This window comes from Oryza glaberrima, chromosome 4 (assembly GCF_000147395.1).
Source record: "Oryza glaberrima chromosome 4, OglaRS2, whole genome shotgun sequence".
Classification (NCBI taxonomy): domain Eukaryota; kingdom Viridiplantae; phylum Streptophyta; class Magnoliopsida; order Poales; family Poaceae; genus Oryza; species Oryza glaberrima.
In genome coordinates, this window is record NC_068329.1 from 27618852 (window position 1) to 27645189 (window position 26338).

At 39.8% G+C, this 26338-nt stretch overlaps 2 protein-coding genes across 3 annotated transcripts; one reads left to right on the forward strand and one right to left on the reverse strand.

Moving 5' to 3' along the window:
• Nucleotides 1–3035: 3035 nt before the first annotated feature.
• LOC127772267 (probable LRR receptor-like serine/threonine-protein kinase At1g56140) lies at nucleotides 3036–26112 on the reverse strand. Of its 2 annotated transcripts, none has more exons than XM_052298286.1 (24): nucleotides 25588–26110; nucleotides 24759–24942; nucleotides 24588–24659; nucleotides 24060–24131; nucleotides 23904–23975; nucleotides 23437–23508; nucleotides 23259–23330; nucleotides 23103–23171; nucleotides 22341–22412; nucleotides 22178–22252; nucleotides 21991–22065; nucleotides 21790–21861; nucleotides 21624–21689; nucleotides 21470–21535; nucleotides 21059–21103; nucleotides 20893–20957; nucleotides 20398–20777; nucleotides 20114–20315; nucleotides 19834–19998; nucleotides 19630–19748; nucleotides 19118–19328; nucleotides 18795–19026; nucleotides 18557–18707; nucleotides 3036–3864 (listed from the first exon to the last, which is right to left on the reverse strand). In XM_052298286.1, the coding sequence occupies exons 1-24, from the start codon at nucleotides 25700–25702 to the stop codon at nucleotides 3526–3528; spliced, it is 3063 nt and encodes a 1020-aa protein (XP_052154246.1). In that variant the 5' UTR covers nucleotides 25703–26110; the 3' UTR covers nucleotides 3036–3525. The 2 variants fall into 2 exon arrangements, with proteins under 2 accessions (XP_052154246.1, XP_052154245.1); XM_052298285.1 differs by lacking the exon at nucleotides 3036–3864 and adding an exon at nucleotides 17816–18348 and having other exon boundaries at nucleotides 25588–26112.
• On the forward strand, nucleotides 15365–17937 carry LOC127772272 (uncharacterized). Its single transcript, XM_052298292.1, has 3 exons — nucleotides 15365–15604; nucleotides 15829–16102; nucleotides 17848–17937. The coding sequence occupies exons 1-3, from the start codon at nucleotides 15465–15467 to the stop codon at nucleotides 17863–17865; spliced, it is 432 nt and encodes a 143-aa protein (XP_052154252.1). The 5' UTR covers nucleotides 15365–15464; the 3' UTR covers nucleotides 17866–17937.
• Nucleotides 26113–26338: the final 226 nt, after the last annotated feature.

Sequence of the window (26338 nt, forward strand, 5' to 3'; positions counted from 1 at the left end):
GTAGAAAGGGACGCGCGCTGCGACGAATACTGGAGACAATATATACGCACGCAGCACACAATACACAGTCAGCTATTCTGAATTGACCAAAATTGTTGTACTGCTCATCAAACGGCGACGCTGCTGTCAACTGTATAAAAAAAAGAGAGATTCTACTGCCTCCCTCCCTCTCAAATTAAGTGCAGCCGTGGATATCCGTGTCTAACGTTTGACCATCCGTCTTATTTAAAAAATTTGTAAAAAAATTAAAAATATTTAGTCAAACATTAAGTACTATTCATATTTTATCATCTAATAGCAATAAAAATACTAATCATAAAAAAATTTTAAATAAAATAAACGATCAAATGTTGAACGTAAATAGTGTAAAACTATACTTATTTTTATTTTGAGAGGGAGGGGGTAAGAAACAGCAGCGAGCGAGCAAGAAGCAAGAAGCCCCAACTTGTCCCAGATGCAACGCACGGCCAACGAGAAGTGGCTAAACTAAACATGTGCGCGGTTGTTGCAGTATTAAACTAATGATTAATCCGTATTTTGGGTTTTGTTTGGAACGGGGATGATGGGTCAGGGGTCTCTCTGTCCACATGAGGATGCGGGTTGCGGCTGTTGAAGAGGAGGGGAAACTGGGGAAAGAGTCAAGCGTTGGCAAAAGATAAGCTCGTGCGCGGGCGCATGCGTGTTCATGGTCATGGATGGGGGTAAGTAGCTTTTGACACTTGATTGCTGAATGGGAAATGGTCTTGTGTAGTAGCTTGTAACTTGTGGAGTTGTGGTGGACAGGTTCTGCAGAGAGAAAAATCCTACTTTCATATTTTAGCATTGTCAATATTTATATAGATGTTAATGGATCTATGTCTAGTCTTATAATATGAAATGGAGGAAGTATTATGAATTAATCTCGAAATTTACTCCCCTATGATGGAATAGATCTTACTCTCTTCATCTATTTTTGATAGTCGTATTTCCAAATCTGAAAAATCTATCTTTGATAGGCATATTTCAATCCAACAACATATCATCTTAATGATTTTATCGAATTTAATGCGTGACTCTTCATTCTTTCACACAAGATTGGCTCCATGAGCATCAAGAAATATAAATAGTACTCCCTCCATTCCAAATTGATCTACATATAGTTTTTCTGGGGTTATTCCTAAATGATCTACATATTTGTGTTTATTTATTAAGTCTATTCGTTATTTGTGCATTGGAGTAAATGGACATTGATGTATGTATCCATGCACACAAGTATTTATAGCACATATGTAATACCTTGATTTGCTATTGGCTAGGAAATGTTGGGGATGGTGCATGCATCGAGTTTGTTGCTAGAGTAAATATAGTATGAGAGAGTTATTAGCTTTTCTTGGTCTTGGTGTACCTATGAAATATGTAGATCAATTTGGAATGGAGGGAGTAATGAATCACTTGTTTAAATGGATGATAAGTAGAATTAGTTATCCTTGGTGTGTGTGCTAAGATGAAATATAACTATCAAAAGTAGATGGAGGGAGTATATTTTAGGACGAAAGAATATTGATTTTGATAACTCCGTTGATTACAGGCTTACAGCATAACTCGTTAGGGATAAGGTGCTGTTAAATTCCGCGGTATCAGATGATTATTTTGGTACGGCTATATAGTACGTGTCACTCTCATATGTGACATCTACACCTCAAAATAATTTTCTACAGCTCAATAAGAACTAAAGGTCAGGATGCTAATATGCTTAGGGAGTTTTGGCTCTCTAAGGGTAGAGCATGTGCATATCAAAGACCGTATATGGTCATTTTTATTTAACCCCGTATCCTATAGCGGTTCTGTTAAAAAGAGTAATTGTACTAAGATATATTTAATCAAAATCTATTATATTAGAGTACGAAGGGAGTATCTTTGTCTTATCCATCTCTAGCTCCCACCACCATCTCCACCTTCAGTTGTCATCAGAATCGCTGGAGTGCCCCTGCTTCATTAAATTCTGACCCGATGGTGAAATTGTTCGCTGCCTTGTTGCCCCTGCTTCATTCTGGTCCAGCGGCATATGTGGCTAAGGCACGTGGACACGAGAGAGAAACCGGACTGGGAGAAGCTCACCAGTGTGGGAGAAAAGGAACTCAGCGGTGCCTTATCGATCAAGCTTCAGGTAGTGGTAAAAATGGGGGTGGCGGCGGCGGGAGCCGGAGGTGGAAAAGAAAGAGATAGAGAGGGTGGTACAAAGTACAAAAGAGGTAAACATACCTAGTTTTATGTGAAAACTTTGAGTTAGGAGTAGTTCAAAGTGAAACTTAGAGTCTGTTTACTTTGATGCTATTTTTAACCTTACCAAATTTTAGTAATATTGCTAAAAAGTGGCTACATTTAGTTTGCTACCAAATTTTGATAACTATATAAGAAATCTTGTCAAAATTTTGGCAAGTTGCCAAAATTTTGATAACTATGCTAAAATTTAGTAAGGTTTTTTTTGGCAACAAAATGAACAGGCCCTTAGTAAAAAGGAAACGCCCAAAGCTACCATTTACACCATCTATTTTGCGATTAATGGATGTAATTCACGCTAGGGCTTTAGCCGAGGGAGGAAAAAATGAACCTTTTCCATAAATTCTAGCTAAGTGAAGCCTAGTCATTATTAGGCCTAGATTTTTGGGATGATGAAGACGTCGGAAGGAATAAGTTCAGTTTAGGTCCCTCATGTTGAACTTGAGTTTGAATTGCCTTCTTGAACTACATCTTTTCCCCCATTTTCCAAACCAAACTCTCTCGTTTTCCGCGCGCATGCTTTTCAAACTACTAAATGATGTAATTTTTACAAAAAAAAAAAATTTCTATATGAAAGTTGTTTAAAAAAATATATTAATCCATTTTTTTAAAAAAAAGATTGTTAATACTTAATTAATCATGTAATAATATAAACTTTGTTTTGCATGCCAGGAATGGGAAGGAGGGGTTGGCCAGTGTCCATCAACTCCCAAAATCAGTGCAAATGGTCCAACGATAGTTTAGATAGTTGTTTCTTCTATGTGACACCTATGTGGTTGGGTCCTCGTCTCACGTAGCGTTGACGTATCATTTATAGTAAAAAAAAAGTTAGGACCCACATGTCAGTGAGTGTCCGATAAAAATAAAAAAAATATTACAATGGGACCCACATTGTCCCCCTCTCATCTTTTCTCCCTTCCTCATCTCTCTCCCTTTCCTCGTTGCCGATGCAAGCTGCCAACTACTAGCTCCAAATCATCTATAGACAATCTAATCGCTTATTCATACAATAGTTAAATATGATAGTTAAATATGGTGATGTGTTTCTCGCATGCAAGTTAAATATGTGTTTCTCTCTCTTTGGTCTTGCTGCATGGAACAAATATGATGATCAAAAGAGAATAAAGGGAGTACTTCGAATATGCACCTTACGCGACACAGTTTGGAAGAACATGCACACACAATAAGATCGTGTGCCACTCTCAGGACAAGTTAAATCCGATGAATGAAGCACCTGAGCGCAGCGCGAAATCACCATACCTCTCCCTACTCCACGGAGCTCAAGAACGGCGACGAATCCTGCGGCGAGATGATCTCCCTCGGCGCCGAGCTCGACCGCCAGCTGACGTCGCTGCCCATGAAGCTGGTGTTGCCGCCCTTGATCTGCCACTCCGTGATGTAGCTCGGCTTCGTCACCACCTCGGGCACCTCGACGTCGCCGGCGAGCATCGTTACGACCCTCGACATGGACGGCCGCTGGTGAGGTGAGCCCTGGGTGCAGAGGAGGGCGACGCGGATGGCCCGGAGCGCCTCCTCACCGTTGTATTCTGTGAGCCTTGGGTCTAGGACGCCCAGAGGGTAGTTGTTCTCGTACAGCTCCCAGGCCTGAAAGTATTGAGACGGTCAGTATTCAGATCGTGGGGACAAAATCAGATAAATGTTGCTTGTTTCGATAAAACCATATGATGAGAAGTGTGTTCAATGCTTGCTACCTCAGTCCTAAAATATAAGAAAATTTAGAATTGGACGCATGTATTAAGGAAGTTGGTGAAATTAAATAGGAAAAAAATATGATTGGTTGAGAGTAACAATGTAAGTAGGGAAACTAAATAGTGAAATGTTGTTTTTGGTTGGGAAAAGAATGTAGGTGGAGAATTGATTATATTTTAGGATAAATTTAGATGCTATAAATTGCTATATTTTGAGACGGTGGGAGTATTGCCAATCTTTAGTAGAAAATATTGAAGTATATTCTGTCAATAGCACAAATATCAATTGAAAAAAGCAGAGAGACCATTATTATATCTTCTTTACATTGGTTAAGATTTAATCATGAGCTACTGTACTGAGCTTACCCATTCGAAAATATAAATCTTGTCTTCTTCAAGAGCATCATCATAGTTTGGTCGGCCAGCTAAAGTCTCCAATAAGACCACGCCAAATGCAAAGACATCAACTTTCTCGGTCAGACGACCTCTCATAGCATACTCAGGTGCAAGATAACCACTAGATAAAAGAAAAGCCATAAATCCCGTTAGCACAGGTACGAAAATAATTTGTAAACATGAAGGTGCGAAAGATGGAATGAACTTACAAGGTACCAGCAACTTTTGTGCTAACATGCGTCTTCTTGTCATCATAAAGTTTAGCTAGCCCAAAATCTGAGATCTTAGGATTGAGATAAGCGTCAAGTAAGACATTACTGGCCTTGATGTCCCTGTGCACAACACGGATACTGGACTCTTCATGAAGATAGGCCAGACCTCTTGCAATGCCTAAGCATATCCCAAAGCGTGCTGGCCAATCTATGTTCAACTTCCCAGTTCCTGCAAATGTAGGATTGAACTTTTAGGTCTCTATAGACTACGATAAATCCAAGTTCCCAGAATACCAGTTGCATCAAATTGAAATAACTTGTACCAAACAGTGCTTTATCAAGGCTTCCATTATCCATGTACTCATAAACCAAAAGTGGGTTATTCCTTTCAAGGCAACAACCATACAACTTCACAAGATTACGGTGTTGCACTCAGGATATAGTTTGTATTTCAGCTGCAAATTGCACTTTCCCTTGATGAGATGTTTGAGATAGCTGCTTCACTGCCACTACCCTTCCATCAGTTAACTTACCCTGCAAGGTGGCATTCACCAAAAATGCAAGTTTCAGGTACTGCAATGTCAAACGTCTTTTGTAATGTTTCTAAAAGAACATCTTTTGTAATGGATACGGTGGTATATGCATTCCCATTTTATGAATATGCATCATTTATGTGAATAAATAGAATGGAAAACGAATATAATCAGTAATAATACATAAAAGAAAAGGAACTGACACAGTCATATGCAGCTTTTTTGCAATATACTACTCGTCTAGATGTTTATAAGTTAATAACTTCATTGAAAAAATGTCATAACTCACAATCTATATGCTATAGATGAAATTACCTTATAGACTGCCCCGTATCCTCCTTCACCAAGAAGGTTGCTGGAACTAAAATTTTCAGTTGCGGACCTTAGCTCACCATAACTGATTACATTGGGTCTTCCAACAATACTGTACAACTCTGCAAACATAAAAAGATACATCACTTTATGAGCTTCCCATTTACTCGGTTGAACCTAGTGGTCCTGTACCTTGTTGCTCCAATGATAACTTTCTCTTTCTCCTGTTCTGCCTCCATATCAAAATTGCAGCAAGTGCTATCAAACCTAAAATTGTTACACCAACTACAACTCCAACAATTACACCTGCTTTACTAGTACTCACACCTGCTTTACTAGTATTATTGTTTCCTTCTGGTGAAATGCTAGTACTAACCGTCGGGGTGAAATCTGAAAAGAAGTCCATTTGTTAGAATAAAATGTTATCTTACAATGAAGGCCTACAATGAAACTCAATAGTTGATCACTGAAAATACATTGTTTTCAAAATGGAACCATGAATTGTTGTTCAGAGGAGTACCTGCAGGGATTAAACTCAGAGCCGAGATAGAGGGCCCATAATTGTCTTGAGTAGGAATGCAGCAAGTACCCTTGCCAGCCCAGAATAGATGAATCTCAACGAAGTTTTTGGTCACAGGAACTTTATATGACCTCTTAACAACAGTGTAAGATTTATCACCTGCTGCCTTCCTGATGTCAAAATTCTGCTCCTTACGTTCACCCTACAACAAAAACAAGACAAAAGAAAATCTCAACTTGATTACAAGTTAAATCAAAAGGTATAGCTTATCAGCTAGCTACGCAAGAACCAACCTGGAGATATATATCAAAAACCCTTCTCCCTAGGCTTTTCCAAGACTGTGTGTCTTCAAACCCAAACTCTGCAAATTGAAGAGTGACTGTATCTTAAAGATGATGCTGACGTCCTTGTATTTTGGAACATTTCTGAATCTAATGTGTTCTGAAACTGGCGTGAGCTGCGGATTGTGTAACCTCCATTTGATGCATCCATGAACCTTCCAACAGTGCTAACACCCCATGTTGGTTCTCCTGTAATATAATATGATGCATCTCCAAGATTGACTTCATCACTTTGATACCGCAAATTATCTGAGCCTGAGGTGAGAGGGCCACCACAGTTCACAGCGAAGGAGGCAGCTGCAGGCAAGTTACATCAATTAGTATTAGCATTTACTAATGTTCTAAGTAAATGGTGTTTCTCAAGTAAGCATATTCTTGATATTGAGGGTTGAAAGGCTCACTCTTTGGAGAACCAAGAAAACAGGGTGTACTTCTCTGAAGGCAGTTCAGGTACTGCATTGAAGGTAAGATACTGCAGATGCAAAAGATCAACATTTTGAATCCAAACTAGAAGCTGTGAGAATCTATTGATTATACTTGCGATATTGAGGAGAAAATGGACGCACCTATTATTTAATTCATTGTCCACAAAATTGTTTGCCACCAAATTCCTAGGTAGAATGAACAGTATCAAAAATTAAAAGGGTTCTTATACTTCATGTTTCCATAGCAATATTTAGATATTGTCTAGTCTAGCTTGAACAAACATAAACTTAAGCTACAAAAATGGATTTGTTTCTGTGCTAAGTAGTAAGGTTAATTCTCATTTCCATGAAGATGCTGCAGAAGAGATAAATTGGGGATTGAACTATTGCATTGACCTAGGCCCAAAAGGCAAATGTATGTTGTACAGAAGAGATTGGAAAATCCCCAAAATACCCCTTAACATCTATACCCTTAACAAACTATTGCATTGATGATGTGAAGTGGATCTTGCGCCTTCACAAACTATTCTTCAGCCCTCAGTACAAAAAGCCCTCACAAATTGTTCTTTGGCTCTTCATTGATTCAGAGACAATGACGATGATGATGAAGGCCATTCACAAACTGTTCTTCGGACCTTCACTGAATGATGATGATACCAACTTCGACGGGAAGCTGGTGACGTGATATACCAACTCCGACAGGGAGTTAGCGATGATGATAGGACATTGATGATGATAAGGTGATGACGATGATGGTGATTGACAGGAATGACTTCGATGAATTGATGATATGCAATAGACTTTGGTGAACTCAATGGATAACAAAGGAGTTGAACTAGTAGACGACAGTAGCACGGCAGTGGACACTGGACACCTGTGGAAGAACACGTGATGCATATCTCAGATGGACATGGACTATACTCCCAATTGAGACCATTGCAACTAACTAAACTAATAACCATTTGCAAGTTGCAGCTACTAGTTCAGTGGACAGTGGTACTGACAGGTGCAAACTAAACTAGCTAGCACTAGCAAGCATGCACTCTAGATCCATGGCAAACAAGTGCACGCTTACTGATTTTCTGGCAGCAGCATTTTGAGGAGGACGACTGGACGAGCACCATGGCAGTTTGATGCGTTCCTGATTGAGGTTTTGGAAAAGAGCTGCAGACCAATTGCCAAAAACAACAAAATCCACGAAATCAGCAGAGCAACAGAGAAGGCATTGACAAGATCCGCGGCGGGAGCATGGGACAACGATGGAGAGGATGGGTTGGCCGGCGATGGAGGCGGCGGCTCACAGTGATGGGCGACGAGACCGACGACGATTGGAGCTGGATCTGGAAGGGATACGAAGAGCTGCTGTTGCTGCTGCTCGTTGTTTGCTGCTTGAAGAGATACGACTGCTAGTCTGCTACTGCTGCTGCTTCTCGATGCTCAGATGGACGACGTGCTGCTGCTTGATTTGATGAACACGAAGACGACGAACATTTTGCTGCTGCTGCACAGATCGACGAGCGCTGCGACCGGACGGCGATGGACGGCGGCTGCCCGGCGGAGAAGAGCGGTGTCCTCGGATCCGCGAGCAACCGGCGGCTGACGGACGAGGAGGACGGACGGCTGCAGATCCGGCCGGGGATGGCTGGGCGACGCTGGATCCGGTAATGTTGAGCCCCGGCAACGACCGATGTGGCCGGGGATGACCTGAAGATGTGACCGGCGAAGGGAGATGGCCTGGTGATGGTGCACGGCGAGGATGGACGACGACGACGATCGCTCGCCGGCGGGGAGCCATGCCGGCGATGTTGGAGATCGGCGATCTTAGGAAAGCAACTTTGGTTGTTGCCTAACATTGCCACAACTCAATTTGCCATAGGTGTGCAATGTTTGTCTAGAAAATAAGTATATGACATGTAGGACTACAGAAAAAAAAAGTGTGGCTTGCCATAACTGAAATAAGCAACCAAACGTTAAGCTAACAATATGTGGCATGCCTAACATGTGGTGTGGTAATGTGTGGTACTTAACCAAACAACCCCTAAAATTTCACTTTGGGTACCTTTATTACCGGTGTTCTGTTTCGAATCGCATTCTAATCAATAATTTTACTTTAATTTGGATAATCTTATCTTTGTGTCATTTTGAATCACCCTTTTGTTTATGCACATCAAACTTGTGATATGTCAAATAAATTATCTATACAAAGCGGTGGGAGTTTAGTGACAAATCAGAGCCGGCGTACCGGATGTTCATATGAAGAGAGTTAGAGTAGTCCAAAGTACAACAAAGATAAGATTATCTAGGAAAAATGAAAACATTGGTTAAAGGGTAGTATAAAATAAAACACTTGGTAATAAAAGGTGGCCTAAAGTGAAATTTACTTTAAATTTAGTGAAGAAGAGTTAATTGGGAATTGAACTATTACAGCAAAGGTAAGATTATCTGATCCAAAGTAAAAACATTGGTTAAAGGGTAGACCAAATCTGAACATCTGATGACCCAAAGTGAAATTTAATCTAAGTTTAGTGAAGAAGAGTTAAATTGAGAATTTAAATTTTGCATTCACCTAAACCTAAAAGGCAAATATGTGTTGTACTCCGTATAACAGAGATGAGGAAATCCCCAAAATACCTCTTACTCCCTCTGTCCCTGAATATAACAAGTTTTAGAGTTGGACATGGTTATTAAAAAAGTAGGTAGAAGTGAATAGTGCAGGGTTGTGATTGGATAAGTAGTGGAGGTAGGTGGGGAAAGTGAATAATGGAGGGTTGTGATTTGTTGGGAAGAAAATGTTGGTGGAGAAGTTATTATATTTTGGGACAAATCCTGAGGGGGTAAAAGTTGTTATATCTTAGGATGGAGGGAGTAATAGTTAGTATCAACTCCCTTTGTTTTAGATTATAAGTCGTTTTGACTTTGGTCAAAGTCAAACTCCTCTATGTTTGATCAAGTTTATAAAAAAAGTAGTAACATTTTCAACCAAGATAAATATATTATAAAAAATGTATTCAATTATAGATTCAATGAAACTAATTTGGTGTTGTAAATATCACTATATTTGTCTTTAAACTTGGTTAAATTTAAAGTAGTTTGACTTTGAACGAAGTCAAAATAACTTATAATCTGAAAGTATACCCTTAACAGAAGAATCTGAATCACAGATGACATTATAGATCCAACAACTTTGTGAAGACCTATAAGCAAATGCATCAAAAGTAATCCTAATACGCCAGTTCAAAAGCCTAATAATAGGCCAAACATGCCCTCAATTTGGCTGAAGTTAGTTAGTTAATGGAGGTTTCAGAAGTTGGTACTTACAATTGTAAATCTTTCCCACTAACCCAAGAAGGGAGATATCCTGAAAGCTGGTTGTAAGAAAAATCTCTGCAGAAAATAAAATGCCAAATCATCATTAGAAATAAATCAAACACATTTTGTTGTTACAATAAATGAATCATATGAACATACAAAACTCTGAACGAACGTCCTATTGATGTTGGAAGTTTTCCTGTAAGACTATTATTCCCAAGAAATCTGATCATACAAAATTTGCAAGCATTAGCTAGATAAACAAATAACCCTTCTATTCCAAGAAATAAGCTTGGAAAGAAAGATAATCCGTACAAATAGTTGAGTGAATTCAGATTCAACAGGGCTTGCGGTATTGGGCCAGTGATATTGTTAAAACTGAAATCCCTGTAATATTAAAAAATATTGAGAATGGCCAGAGGTCAGTGCTTGATCCACAGCAATTCGTCTAATATCTTGGACAAAATACACTTGCCTATTGTTTACTATAAATATAAAATACTTACAGTAAGGTTAAACTTGCATATTTTGAGAAGTCTATAGATTCAAGACTATTAGATATCATACAGTTCCTCAAAATCCTGCAAACAATGATGCTATTTAATTATAGTATTTAACAATTTGGTTTGAACTACATTAAAATCTGAACCGTAGTTTGAATCGTGAAAGTGAACAAAATTTTTGCATACAGTGTATTCAAAGATGTCATGCTACTGATGAATGCCAGTGAAGAGGAGATTCCGCTTGCTATGTCGCCAATTCGTCTGCACCACAGAAATAGGTTGTTAATGTTTCCCTTGATGAAACCTTTGATATTTAAGAACGATGTATAAACATTCTTGCCAGCAGTAGGCACTTACAAGTTTGTTAATTGGACAAGATTAGAAAGAGTGGCTGGAAGTGGACCTTGAAAAGAATTCCCTTGCAACCGCCTAGAGATTCATAGATGTAGAAAGAGTAGTTTGTTAATTTAAATTATCATTTATTCAGTGGCAAATTAAACTAGTAGTGCTAAGAAAAAAGGGCAAACTTACGTAGCTAAAGCACAACTTCTTTTCCAGTGTAAATAGAAATGATATAAACAGAATCAATGCTTACTAACACTAGTGCCTTATTCAAAACTAGCATCAATCTCTTCATGGATGGTGAGTCAGCAAGATGCATTATTGAGGATTTATTTATTAAATAAAGAGATCTCAGGCGATTCAACACACCCAAGGTCAAGTATGAAATACCAGTAAAGACTTTTTGTGTTACCTTAAATCTAGTCTTTCTCTCTCAAACTAAAGCTCAGTGTAAAACTATAGCAAACTGTACCCATATTCTTTAGAATTATATGAAAAGTTTTTAACTCCCCTTTGTGTTCATTGATTTCATCTTAAAAAAATAAATTACTGTACAATATAGAGAGGCTAACAGCAAACTTACAGGTCTGTTAAATTCCAGCTCCCAATGTAATCTGGTATTTGTCCAGTAAAATTATTATCCGATGCCCACCTGAACAAGTAAAAGGATACACATGACATAAGATATCATGGAATCTGACATTAATGTCAACAAGAACATGTCTTTTGAAAGGTCTATACAATATTTTCATTCTTGTAAGATTGGCAAACGATGATGGTAGTGCTCCACTTAAGCCAGCACTGTCAATATACCTGCAATTGAGAGATGCAAATAGCAGAACACGTTAGGCTCAGTAGTCCAAGAAAATAAAATGGTTCGATAAAAAAAAAACATAGCGACAAATAATTAGTTAAACGCACAATTCCTCAAGTTTGAATAGGTTTCCCATTTCTGAAGGAAGGGAGCCACTAAAATTGTTTGAGCCAAAACCCCTGAAGATAAACCCCAAAAAAATTCCATGTCAGCCACATAAAGTTGTATTGGAATTTATATTCTATGAAGAAATAACACTGTCAGCATAGCTATTCTTCCAACTGAGTCCAACTCCAATACCCAAATAAAAGAATGTTGCAAAAATGAATATGCTATTTGCTCTCCGGCTCAATATTTTGGAATCCTTAATTGAATAGCATAAACATGAGGAAATTGGCATATATTCACAATTATGCTGTGCTTCACTGCTTCTTTAATGATTTTTACATTATAAGCATTTCATGATAGTAGAGTTGTATGATGAATTACGTCCACGAAATAATGTAAATACAGTTCTTACAGTGATATGAGATTTGTAAGGTTACCGAGCTCCTTTGGAATAGGTCCAGATAATGCATTGATGCCAAAAGTCCTAGTGTGTTGAAGGGAGAAAAATGTGAGACTTATTGCAAAACAAATGCATTTAATGTAATTATGTTTTGAGTTATATATCTCACATGTATTGCATATTAGTCAACTCCCCAATGAATGACGGTATAGGCCCTGCCAAAACATTTTGTGATAAATTCCTGAAACTTGACCAAATCAGATATTTACAACATGTTTTGTTGAATTTCTGAAAGAGATGAGTTTTGAGTATAGATGATTGGTTGAGTTGTAAGTTCCATAACACCTTTTCAAGTTTTTTTTTCTCGAAAATGCAAGAGCCACGCGTTTCATTTCATTAAGAAGAAGAGAAAATATGTACAGCAGAGCGCTTCACAAAGAAACACTCTGAAAAAAGAGAAAAACACAAAAAGGCGTTGCTGAACCTTTTTAAGTTATAGCCACTATGAAATATGATGGTGATTCTGTAAACACCAACTGGACTATGTAGAAATCCTCTAACGAAGTAAGTCCTGATGGGAATAGTAAATCAAGAACGTCTATATTTTGGCAAAAACTAGAATTATATGCACAATGCACTATCACACAGCAAATTATCCCAAGGTTTCTGGACAAAAAAGAAAAATCCCAAAACTAATCAAGCATATGCGTGAAATGACCACTCCACGACATATGAGTTACTAACAACATTATAGTTTAGGATTATGATCAAAACAGCAATATAATGACATTTTTGTTATTTTGATATCAGAGTGTGTTCCAATATGTCCAGAACCATGAAAACTATCAATATGTAAATATAGTGTGAATGTCTACCATATAACTCCGATTAATCGTTGGCCATATTCTGATAAATTGCCTGACGGTATATCCTATTCGTTCGAACACCATATTCCATCTTTTACACCACTAAGGTAAGAAAGCTGAGAGGTCATACAGATGGGTTAGGTGCTTGAGGTTCTGCAGCTCTTCTGGTATCTGGCCAACTGCATCTCTGGCATATATCTTCCTGCATCATCAACACGCAAAGCATTAGCTTTCGCCTTCTCAATTTGTCGCTGACCATATTGGCCAGACAAGAGGACAAACCACCGAGTCATCCGATCGACGCTTTGCAGTTGGAACTGTCAAGAGAGCATCAAAAGAATTGTGTTCGCATCGCAAGCTAGGCAATCCACCGAACACCTCGTGTACGTGGAGAGACTAGAGAGAGAGGGGTGCCAAACCGTGGGAACACTTACAGCCTAGTGATATGGCACACGGTGTTGTTCTGGTCGGAGCAGTCGCACTTGATCGCGGTGGTGTTCTGGTCGGAGAAGTCGGTGCCGTCCGTCGCCGCGCCGGTGCACGGGTCGCCGCTGAGGTTCCATGACGCCGCCGCTTGCTGCCCGAGCTTCGCGAACACCGCGTTCAGCGCCGCCGCTGCAAATGCAAAACACACGGGAAAACTGTTTAACAGCTGAGTGAACGTCCACACATTTATTACATGTCATCTAAATGGTTATAAAAAATTTAAAAAATAACAAGATAGATTAATATGTAATATATCAATCCACAAACATGCAATTTAAAATTCAACTTCTACAAATTATAATAAAAATAACAAACAAAACTTAAATTACTATATGTATATTTATAATTAAATTTGTTATTTTTGTTACAAGTTATAGAAGTTGAATTTGATATTTGTGTAATGATATATTACATATTTATCTATCTTGCCAAATTTTTTTAAAAAAATTTCGCAACCATCTAATTGATATGTAATAAACGGGTGGACGTACACTCAGTTATTAGAATCCATCTCCCAAAACACCACCACACCAAACCAAGTAACTATCCACGCTATAACTATCAGCATATCCTTGGAACTCCTTCACCGTCCGATGGTCTACAATGGTCTAGGCCGAGAAAATCGGTCGGCCAGGAGTAGGTCAACACGCCGAAATGGCTCGGCTTGAACAAGCATGGTTTCAGACTTAAAAACGAAGGTGGCCAATAATTAAAAAAAAATCATGTCGATCGGTGACGACGGCGTGTGAACTGAATTTTTTTTTGGAAGGAGAAAGATAGCGAACTTGGAACAGTACAGCTCAAGAACAGGATCATCATGCTTGCACCTTGCAGAGTTGCAGGCTTCAAAATTAGGATGCAGGTGTTCTCATGGCAAGCATCAATTCAAGCTCAACAACTCAATACAACGTAAAAATCTTCAGCACAAGCCAAACGTAGCAAAGCAGAGATGGATTATCATCAAGCGATTATTCATTCCTGACAGGCTACAGCAACAGCAACAAAAATCCCCAAAAACAAGAATCTCAAGGCAAAGACTCCCGAAAATGCGGATTTTCCCCTCTTAAATTTGAAGACGGAATCATGTTAGAATAAATGGGGTAGGCCTAATTTATTCCTAATAAATTTTATGGGATTATAATTAGTGTTAAGGGATTAATACCACATTAAAAATTTATATGGAAAGATCTCAACTTAAATAAATTATTACTACTGGAGAGCACTTGTTGACCGGTTGAGATTGTGGTGGGACTACCGCACATGCGCGCCGAGTCAGGCCAGGGCGAGGGCGATCAGAAGATTCGACTGTTACTCGAACAACGGTTAAACGATTCAAACCCGAATTGATTCCTCTTCCCCTCACACACTATGTAAGCCCACCACCGAATTAATTCATGCATTATATAATCCCACCACCGAATTGATTCACGCACTATATAAGCCCACCATCGATAGACCTTGAACAACAGATAAACTTATCGAAGGACCCTAATTGATTCCTCTCCCCCTCACGAACTATACTATATAAGCCCATCACCGATAGACCTCACAATGGATAAACGATTCAATCCGATTTGATTATCAAAGGACCCAAATTGATTCATCTCCCCCTCATGTATTATATAAGCCCACCACCACTCATGCACTATATAAGCCTAACACCAATAGATAGAGGAAATACAACTATGATCACGTGCACTATTTTATCATCGGTGGTATGTCTTCTTCTGTTCCTGTGTTGCACCTCTGCTTCTCCAGTTCGGAGCACTTTTTGCGTGCACAAGTGTTTAGGAGAGTATCTATACGGGTAGGCAGGTGATCAAATTTTTGGGGAGCGCTTCCTAGCGCGACTGCTCTGCTGCGTCGGTTCTGCACGACGTCGTCTTCTTCATCTGCATCGTTCACTTTGACTACTTCCACTACAACGGCATGTCTACTGGAGGAGGAAATGATAGAGGCGCTAGCAGCAACGGCACACCTGGAGGCGGTAACGGCACTCCTATTGGTGACGAGAACATCAACATCAATGGAGGCAACAATGCCTCATCCAGAGCTAGAGTGTTATTCAGGTATATCGCATTTCTAACTATAGTGTTAAATGTTTCTAGATGATGTTTTTGTAGTCATTAGCATGATCATGTTTAGCACTTTCACTAGATCAATTTCCGTTGCACATGTCAACTAGCAAACATGTCGAATTATGACCATATTTTCAACATTTTCAACTAACTCCATCAGGACGAACCGCTTCTCAAACAAACAAACAAAATTAAAAAACTTCCGTTTCATTCAGAAATCAGAATCGAAGCAGGCAGGCACGCGTGCTCACCTTCAGTCGGATCAGTCTTCGTTGCTACCCGCTGAGCCTGAACAACCGCGGCTGCAAGAAGCAGCAGGAACACACCGCCATGGAAGAGGAGATGGCTCACCCTCATCGCCTTCTGCTCGCCTCCTCCCCTCTCTCCGTTTCTGGGAGAAGCGAAGCGGTGACGACGATATCGTCGGTCGTAGCAAGGGACGCGCGCTGCGACGAATACTGGAGACAATATACACACACACAATACACAGTAAGCAGTTCTTGCATTACTATTCTGACCAAATTGTTGTACTGCTAATAGTAGTATAGTACCAGTACTCATCAAACGGCAACGCTGCTGCTGTCAACAGTCAACTGCATAAAAAAATTGAGATATTTAACCATTTACCACATTTAGATGTGGCAATTAACTTTTTGCCACTGGACCCACATGTCATAGACATATGTGGACCCACATGTCATTGAGATAGGGGTGACAAATAGTTATTTGCCAAATCTAAAAGTGGCAAATAGTTAAAAGCCCCTAAAAAAATAGGGCAGAAACAGCAGCGAGCAAGCAAAGAGAGAAAAGATGAGAGAGAAAAGGAGCGGGCTACAGATCTATAGCCGGCTGCAGCACGGACTTCAAGACGCAGTGTGTGTATAACGGGTGGGACCATATATTAATAGTATAGTAAGCAACTATTGTATGAATTAGTTATTAGATTGGCTATAGATGAATTGGAGCTAGTAGTTGGCTACACCATTGAACTTGCTCTAATTAGTTGCCGACTCCACGCGTGTGCCGAGGCAAGAAAAGCAACAGCATCGTTTTCCTACTGGACCATGCAGTTGTGGGGTCCACGTGATTAGTAGTCTGTGGATGAGAAGATGACACGTGTAGACATGACACTATAAAAAAAGAAAAGAAAGGTTTTGGTATTGAGTGGAGGCAGCTTGTAGACTATTGTTGTACAGATTAGCTATTTGGTGAAATAGTATTTTATTATACTTGTCAGGTTTTTGAGTTGACAGCTTACTCCTCTATTAAACTTTCTCTAAGAGCAAGTTTAATAGTATAGCCAACTATTAGCTCCAATACATCTATAGCCAATCTAATAGCTAATTCATACAATAGTTACATACTACATTATTAATATCTTATCCCACCTGTCATACACACACTGCGTCTTGAAGTCTGTGCTACAGCTGGTTACAAATCTGTAGCCCGCTCCCCTTCTCTCTCCTCATTTATCTGCTTAAAATATGTTTGCAGCTGGCTTATAGCCTGCTATTGTTCCTGCTCTAAGCGCGGTTGTTGCAGTATTCTTTTTTTTTTTTTTTGAGCGGGAGGGGTCAGGGGTCTCTGTCCACGTGGGTTGCGAATGTTGAAAAGGAGGGGAAACTGGGGAAAGAGTCAAAGCGTTGGCAAAGAATTATCTAAAAATAGCGTTGGCAAAGAGGTGGTTCATGGTCATGGATGGGGGTAAGTAGCTTTTGAATGGGAAATTGTCTGGTATAACTAGTGGAGTTGGGGTGGACGACAGGTTCTGGAGCAAGAAATATACTAATGGTTTTTTCTCGCTAATATGAATTAATTTTCAAATATGCTCTGCTAGCTGGTTTTGATCTACTGATTTCGACAACTCTATTGATTATACCATAACTCGTTAGATGATTATGTGTTGTTAAATTTTGATGCGGTTAAGACGATTATTTTGGTATAGGTCTACTTTTGGACCATAGAATACATTGGCAATACTTTGTCAACCTGAATGGAGTACTTAATATGAATGTTTTTTTATCCCGCATGCGCTCAGTTGTTTGCTTGACCATTACTATTTTTTTAAGTGACCGTATCCCGCTGGTTCATAGTACCAGGGATTTTTTTAGTTAAAGTTATAACAACTCTTTTGGGGTGTGGCCAAATCACCCAAATCATCAAAATATTCTAACTTTTAACATTTAAAAATTCCCATAAAAATTGAAGGCATTTACTTTCCTTTTTTTAATTAGTGCCAGCGATCTCCATGAAAATGGCAAGCTGGCTAATAAGCTCAAAAGTGAAACAAGATAAGGACAGCGATCTGCGCTGCAAAACTGACAGTATTCACAAGACGAGATTGTCATCTGCCACTTCATGACAAGTCAGACCCGCGCGAAAAATCACCGGCCTTCCGGGATGACGGAGTTCAAGAACAACGACGAGCCTTGCTGCTCCGAGGTCGATCCCGGCGCCGAGCTCGACTGCCCGCTGACGGCGCTGTTGGCGAAGCTGGTGTTGCCACCCTTGATCTGCCACTCGGTGATGTAGCTCGGCTTTGTCAGCACATCGGGCACCTCCACATCGCCGGCAAGCATCGACACGACCCTCGACATTGGCGGCCGCTGGTGAGGCGAGCCCTGGGTGCAGAGGAGGGCGACGCGGATGGCACGGAGCACCTCCTCCCGGTTGAATTCCTTGAGCTTTGGGTCTACGAGGCCCAGAGGGTTGTTGTTCTCGTACAGCTCCCAGGCCTGAATGTATTGAGATGATAAGTATTCAGATGATCAGATCATAGGGGCATAACCAGATTTTATTTTATTTTTGCATGTTTACATAAAATCGGATGATGGCACTTGTGTTTACTAGAAAAATTCAGAGTATATGCTGCCAATAACACAAAGACCAGATTATAATTTGTCCTTGAGAGTTCATAAGTGAGCTACTAAGTACTAAGCTTACCCATTCGAAAATATAAATTTTGTCTTCTTCAAGCGTATCATCATAGTTTGGCCGTCCGGCTAAAGTCTCCAATAAGACCACGCCAAATGCAAAGACGTCAACTTTCTCAGTCATATGACCTCTCATGGCGTACTCAGGTGCAAGATAACCGCTGGACAAAGGAGAGCCAAAAAAGCCACCGCCAACATAAGTATGAAAAATTGTAAACATAAAGGTGGGAAAGAAGGAATGTACTTACAACGTGCCAGCAACCTTCGTGCTGACATGCGTCTTCTTGTCATCATAAAGTTTGGCTAGCCCGAAATCAGAGATCTTAGGATTGAGATTGGCATCAATTAAGACATTGCTGGCCTTGATGTCCCTGTGCACAACACGGATGCTGGACTCTTCATGAAGATAAGCCAGACCTCTTGCAATGCCTAAGCATATCTCAAAACGTTCTGGCCAATCTATGGTCAATTTCTCAGTTCCTGCAAATGAAGGGTTAAGCTTTTAGGTTGTAGACTATGATAAACCTGAATTATGAAAATATCAGTTGCATCAAACTGAAATTGCTCGTACCAAACAATGCTTTATCAAGGCTTCCGTTTTCCATGTACTCATAAACCAGCAGTGGATTATTGCCTTCAAGGCAGCAACCATACAACTTCACGAGATTACGATGTTGCACTCGGGATATAGTTTCTATCTCCGTCGCAAATTGTTTTTTCCCTTGATGAGATGTTTGAGATAGCTGCTTCACTGCCACTACCCTTCCATCAGTTAACTTGCCCTGCAATGTGGCATTCACCAAACAGCAAGTTCAAGGGATCGCAATGCCAAAGCCGAACATATTTGGTAATGGGTATATTGGAATGTTTTTTTCTGATTTATTAATATGCATCATTTACGTGCAAAAAATAGAAAGCACAAAGAATCTAACCAATTATCCATAAAAGAAATGAATTCATACAATCATATGTATTTTTTAGCTGTACGCTACTTGTCTAGATGTTAATAAGTTAATTCGTAGGTAAAATTCCATAACAAGTTCGAAACTTCGAATATATATATGTACTTACAGATGAACTAACCTTATAAACTGCCCCATATCCTCCTTCGCCAAGGCGGTTGCTGGAACTAAAATTTTCAGTTGCAGACCTTAGTTCACTATAACTGAATACATTAGGTCTTCCGACAATACTGTATAGCTCTGCAAACATAAAAATGTACATCAATTTATTAATTTCTAGTTTGCCTAGTCAAGGATATATTGTTGAGCCTAGTGTGCCATGTACCTTGTTGCTCCAGTGATAATTTTCTCCTTTTCTGTCTCCACATAAAGATTCCAACAAGTGCTACCAAACCTAAAACCATCACACCAACTACAACTCCAACAATTACACCTGTTTTACTAGTACTCTTGTTTTTCTGTGCTGTATTACCCACTGTAGGGGTGAAATCTGAACCAAGGACACTTGTTAGATTGAAAAGAGAAAATGGGATCTTACAGAGGTATGCAAAAATTGATCCTAGAAAATCCATCTTGGGACCATGATTTGTAGTTAAGGGGAGTACCTGCAGGGATTACACTCAGAGCTGAGATAGTGGGCCCATAGTATCCTTGAGTAGGAATGCAGCAAGTGCCCTTGCCAGCCCAGAAGAGGTGAATCTCAAGGAAGTTTTTGGTCACAGGAACTTTGTATTGCTTCTTAACAACAGTGTAAGATTTATCGCCTGCTGTCTTCCTGATGTCAAAGTTCTTCTCCTTGCGTTCACCCTGCAAAAAAATAAAACAAGAAAATGTTGACTTGGTTGTAAGATAAATAAATAAATAGTTTATAAGCTAGACAAGAACCGACCTGCACATATATATCAAAAACCCTTCTCCCTAGGCTCTTCCAAGACTGTGTATCTTCGATTCCAAACTCTGCAAATTGAAGAGTGACCGTATAGTTTCCATTCTCAAGTCCAATACCATAGTATCTTAAGGATGATGGTGACATCCTTGAAGTTTGGAACAGTTCTGAATCTAGGGTGTTCTGAAACTGGCGGGAGCTGTAGATTATGTAATTCCCATTTGGTGCGTCCATGAACTTTCCAACGTTGCTAACACCCCACGTTGGTGCTCCTGTAACATAATATGATGCTGCTCGAAGATTGACACCATCAGTTTCATACCTTAAATTATCTGAGCCTGATATGAATCTATTGCTACCAGAGTTCACGGCAAAGGAGGAAGCTGTAAACAAGTTAGATCAATTAGTATTAGTATTTGACTAAGTGAATCCACGATTGCAGATTTAGTGTTTCTCAACTAAATATATTCATGGTGTTGCAAAGGGTGAAAGGCTCACAATGTGGAGAACCAAGAAAGCAGGGTATATTTCTCTGAAGGCATGCCAGCCCTGAAGGTAAGATACTGCAGGTGCAGAGCATCAACAATTTGAATCAAATTAGAAGCTGAGAGAACCTATTAATTATGCTTAAGTTCTTGTTGAGAAATCAGAAATATGGGCGCACCTGTTATTGGAGCTATCAATCACAAAATTGTTTGCCACCAAATTCCTAAGTAGAATGAACTCTATTAGAGCTTGTTTGGTCTAGCTTGAAAAAACTTAAGCTATAAAAAAGTATTTGTTTTTGTTCTAAGTTGTAAGGGAAGTCTCATTTCCATGAAGAATCTTAATCATAAGTGGCCTATAGATGATAGATCCAAAAATTTGTTAAGACATATAAACTAGATGCACCAAATACAGCTTTCAGATTTACCAAATGCGCTAGCTCATCACATGTGTATGCTATACGCATAAATGCTGGATGACAAGCCTTACATAGGTTAAACATGCTTTTATATTTTAGGGAATAAAACATGGCTTTACTTTGGCTGGAGCTAAGTAATCAATGTTTCCAAAGTCAGAACTTGGTACTTACAATTGCAAATTTTTATCACTAGCCCAAGGAGGAAAGTTTCCTGAGAGCTGGTTGTAAGAAAAATCTCTACAAACAGGGAAATGGCAAATCATCATTAGAAATAAATTAAACATTCATTATGTTGTTAAAACGAACTTGGATTGTATGAACATACAAAGTTGAAAGTGAAAATCCTTTTGAGGTTGGAAGGCTTCCTGAAAGACTATTATTCCCAAGAAATCTGGTCAGGTAAAACTTGCAAACATTAGCAAGACACATAAATATAGGTCTTTCATCTTTGGCTCCAAGAAATAGGCTTTTTAAGTCAAGATAATCCATACAAGAAATTCAGAGAATTCAGACCCAACAGGGTTGCTGGTACTTCACCAGTGATATTGTTAAAACTCAAATCCCTGTAATAGCCAAAAGAAAAAAAAAGGGTAAAGCAGTCATTAGACAATGTATGGTCCATCGCAATACATTTAAAATATATTGCACAAAAGATGCTTGACTACAATTTATAGTAGAAACAAAATGCTTACAGTAAGCTTAAACTCGCAAACTTTGAAAAGTCTAATGATGCAAGATCATCAGATATCCTACAGTTCCTCAAAATCCTGCAAAAAAATAAAATGTTATGTGTTATAAGATCTAACCAGCTTGGTTCAAATTACTTTAATATTCTGAGCATTAGTTTGGTTAATTAAGTGGATGAAAAGTTATGCATACAGGATGCTCAATGATGTCATGTTACTGATGAATGCCAGTGAAGAAGAGCTTCCATTTTCAATATCACCGATTCGTCTGCACCATATAAACCAATTATTCACTTTTACCCTCCTACATTTATGTATTACGAATACCATATTTATTGGCAGCACTAGGCACTTACAAGCTTGATAATTGGACAAGATTAGAAAGAGCAGCGGGAATTGGACCTTGAAAAGAATTGCCTTGAAACCGCCTACAGATTGATAGATGTAATTAGTCATTCAAATCATCATTTAATTGTTGATACATTAAACTAGTAGTGATAAAAGGAACAGATCAATTCTTTGCTTAAAAAAGGAAAACTATCTCATGAAGCTAAAATACAACTTCTTTCATGGTGAAAACATAAATATTGTACAAGATATTCAAAGCTGAATAATGCTTTTCAAAATTAGAAACCATCTATTCCTGAATAGTGACAGAAGAGAGATGCATTATTTAGCAATGCTCAACCAATAGAGAGACCCCTATAAGGTGAGTCAGCGCAGTCAAGTAAAAAGATACACTAGAAACAAAAAAAACAATATCTCTTTCACGAATCACACTGAGCCAAGTAGCATTTAACTTTTTGCCACTTTTAAGATGTGGCAATTAAGGATTTGCCACTCGCAGTCTATGACATGTGGGTCTAGTGGCAAATCCTTAATTGACACTTGTAAGAGTGGCAAATAGTTAATTATTCCTTAAAATGCATCTCATGTTCACATCTACAGCTCTCTTCAATTTAAAGCCTGAGTGCCTAACTTGAAGGTAGTTATTGAAAACTGTATACACATAACCATATTATTTGAAACAATTGAAAAATGTAACATCATCCCTATTGTTTAAATATTTGTTAAAAAATTATTACTGCTGAATGACCAGGGGCTAATAGGAATCTTACAGGTCTGTCAAATTCCAGCTCCCAATATAATCTGGTATTTGTCCAGTAAAATTGTTATCTGATGCCCACCTGAACAAATAAAAGGACATATAAGAAACAATTTTTAATGGCATGGAACATTAATGCCAACAAGAAGACATTTTTTTGTAGTCGTACAATATTTGCATTCTTGTAAGCTTGGACAATGATGATGGTAACGGACCACTTAAGCCAGCACTGTCAATGTACCTACAATTAAGAGAAACCCAACATTTAGTTTATTAGTCCAAGAAAACAGAATGGTTTGGTACTTTGGTAAGCAAAAAGCAAAACAGAATCCCATATAGAAACGCACAGTTCCTGAAGTTTGATCAGGTTCCCTAGTTCTGTAGGAAGCGAACCATTGAAATGGTTTGAGCCCAAACCCCTGAAAATTCAACCCAAAAAACGATATTAGCCACACAAATAAAAAAAAACACCGATTGGAATTTATGTTGTAGGAAGCACGAAACACTATCAGCACAGTTAGCCTTCCAACTGAGTTTCAATCCAAGTCTACCAGTATAAAAGAATAGCACAACAAACGAAGATGTCATTCTGCATTCACTCACAATTTGGAGTCCATTTAAATATTGCAATCTTAAGGATGTTGCTATATGTTCTCAATTTAAAGGGTGCTTTCTCTCATGATTTTTATACAGTTTATTAAATTCAGGGCGTGAGTGCAGAATATAAATTGATCTACATATTTTCTCATGATTAATAGTCTGGTAGAGTTGTATGAAGAAATAGGGTCAAGAAATCATGGAATATAGTTCTTACAGTGATATAAGATTCGTAAGATTACCGAGCTCCTTTGGAATAGGTCCAGATAATGAATTGATGCCAAATGTCCTTGTATATTCAAAAGAGAAAAGGTGTGAGTCAATCCAAAGTAAAACATTTAGTGCAATGATGTTTATGAGTTGTAAATCTCACATTTTCTGCATATTAGTCAGCTCCCCAATGAACGATGGCAAAGGCCCTGATAATAAATTTTGTCCTAAATTCCTGAAACAGATCAGATATCAGCAACATTAATTTCGTGGAACATTATAAAATGATTTATTTCCAGTTTTATTCATTTCATAACTTAAGTTATCACCGAGTTGTACTGTTGTAAAAGCTAACACTATTTTAGAGAAGTATATAATGCCTTCTGAAGTTACTAAAATAGCTTATAAGAAATAGTAGCCACTATGACGGATTGACAGATAATGGTAAGTCACGAACCAAACTTTATAGGAATGAGGTAGTAAGGGTGACAATGGAAATAATGAAACACATAAACTTGGCAAAAAAATGATTGATGGCATAATGGGACAACAAATGGCAAACTGAACTTGCCATCACACCCAATACATATCAACCATATGGACATAAAGCGTGCTTCAGATGCAACACTTTGGATCATATACCATCTGACTTAAAGAAGTTAAAACTTAAGAGAGAGCCCATTAAACATACAGATCGGTCAAGCGCGTGAGGTTCCGCAGCTCTTCCGGTATCTGGCCAGACGCATCCACGGCATATATTTTCCTGCACCAGCAAACACCCACCCCATCAGCTGCACTGCATTGCGTGACTCGGGGAGCAGGCAGGCAATTCATCGAACACCTCGCGCGCGCGCACACTTACAGCTTGGTGATGCGGCAGATGGTGCTGTTCTGGAAGGTGCAGTCGCAGGTGATGGCCGGGTTGAAGCTGGTGTCGTCGATGGCGGAGCCGTCCGTCGCCCGGCCGGTGCAGGGGTCGCCGCTGAGGTTCCATGACGACTGCGCCTGCTGCCCTAGCTTCGCGAACACCGCGTTCAGCGCCGCCGCTGCAAATGCAAATACACCACCACATCCCAAGTAGTAAGTGATGGGGGCATATGACTTCTCGACCGTCCGATGGCCCAGGCCGAGATGATCGGACGGCCAGGAATAGGTGACTGCGCTAAAAGCTAAAAGCCTTTTCTTTTTTGGAAAAAAAAATACTAGTACGAGATGACGGCATGTGAACTGAAAACTTTTCGAAGAAGACAGATAGCTTCTTGGAACAGATAGGGATGGATGGTAGATCGTGAAGCATGCAGAGTTGACTGGAACAGTAGAACGCAAAGAACAGATCATCATGCTCTGAGTCTTGTAAAATGATGCAGATTTTGTGAGTCTCAGCAATTCAAGTTCAAGAAGGCAGGAATGGGGAAATTTCAGCCGAAATCAAAACAGAGGTACAGAGCAAAGCAGAGATGGGTGATCATCCAGTAAATTATTCATTCCAACAGCAAAAACTCCCCCCCCCCCCCCCCCCAAAAAAAAAAAAAAGAATTCTAAGGCATTTTCCGGCCAAATGTCAAGCCAGTTCCCCACGGAATTTCACACCCCTAGCCCCTAATTTCATCAGGACGAACAAGTAGTTCTGAAAACAAAAAAAAAACTTCCATTTCATTCAGAAATCAAATCAGAACCGAAGCAAGGCTCACCTTCAGTCGGATCAGTCCTCGTCGCCGCCCGCTGAGCCTGAACAACCGCCGCTGCAAGAAGCAGCACAAGAACACAGCCATGGAGGAGCCGACTCACCGCCATCCTCCACCCCATCTTCCTCCTCGAGACCTCTCCTCCCCTTCCGGGAGAAGAGAAGCGGTGAGCCGCGAGACGGTGACGGCAGTGGAGATAGATAGATAGATGAAATCCTCAGTGCCTGGAAGAAAGTGACGCGCGCCGCAGCGATTCCTGGAGAGACATACAGTAGTACTAGTATATACAAGCACGGCAATTCTTCTGCAATCTGCATGCGAGCGCAGTGGCGACCATTTTGATTCAGTATCGCTGAGCTCATCACACGCAGCCGACGCAGACGTTGCTGTCAGCTACAGTGAATACAAGGAGAAGCAACTTTTCCCAGATGCAATGCAATGCAACGCACGGCCAACGAGGCGCCGGGTTGGTCTCGATCGGCTCAGCAGCATGTGCGCGCGGTTGTTGCGGAGCGGGGGAGAGGGGGGTCGCCCTGCTCCCGTAGCCGCCGCGGCGCGAGGGGGGGGGGGGGGGGGGGGGGATTAATGGATTATTGTCCGCATGCGGCCGTTGAAAAAGAAGGGAGTCTTTTGTGTGTGGCAAAAGGGGTGGCTCGTGCATGTGTAGCTTTTGACGCTTTGATCGCTGAAAAGCGAAATTATTCTCGACCATCGAAGACGTTTCCTTATTGTATGCATATTGCATATGTTAGGTTAT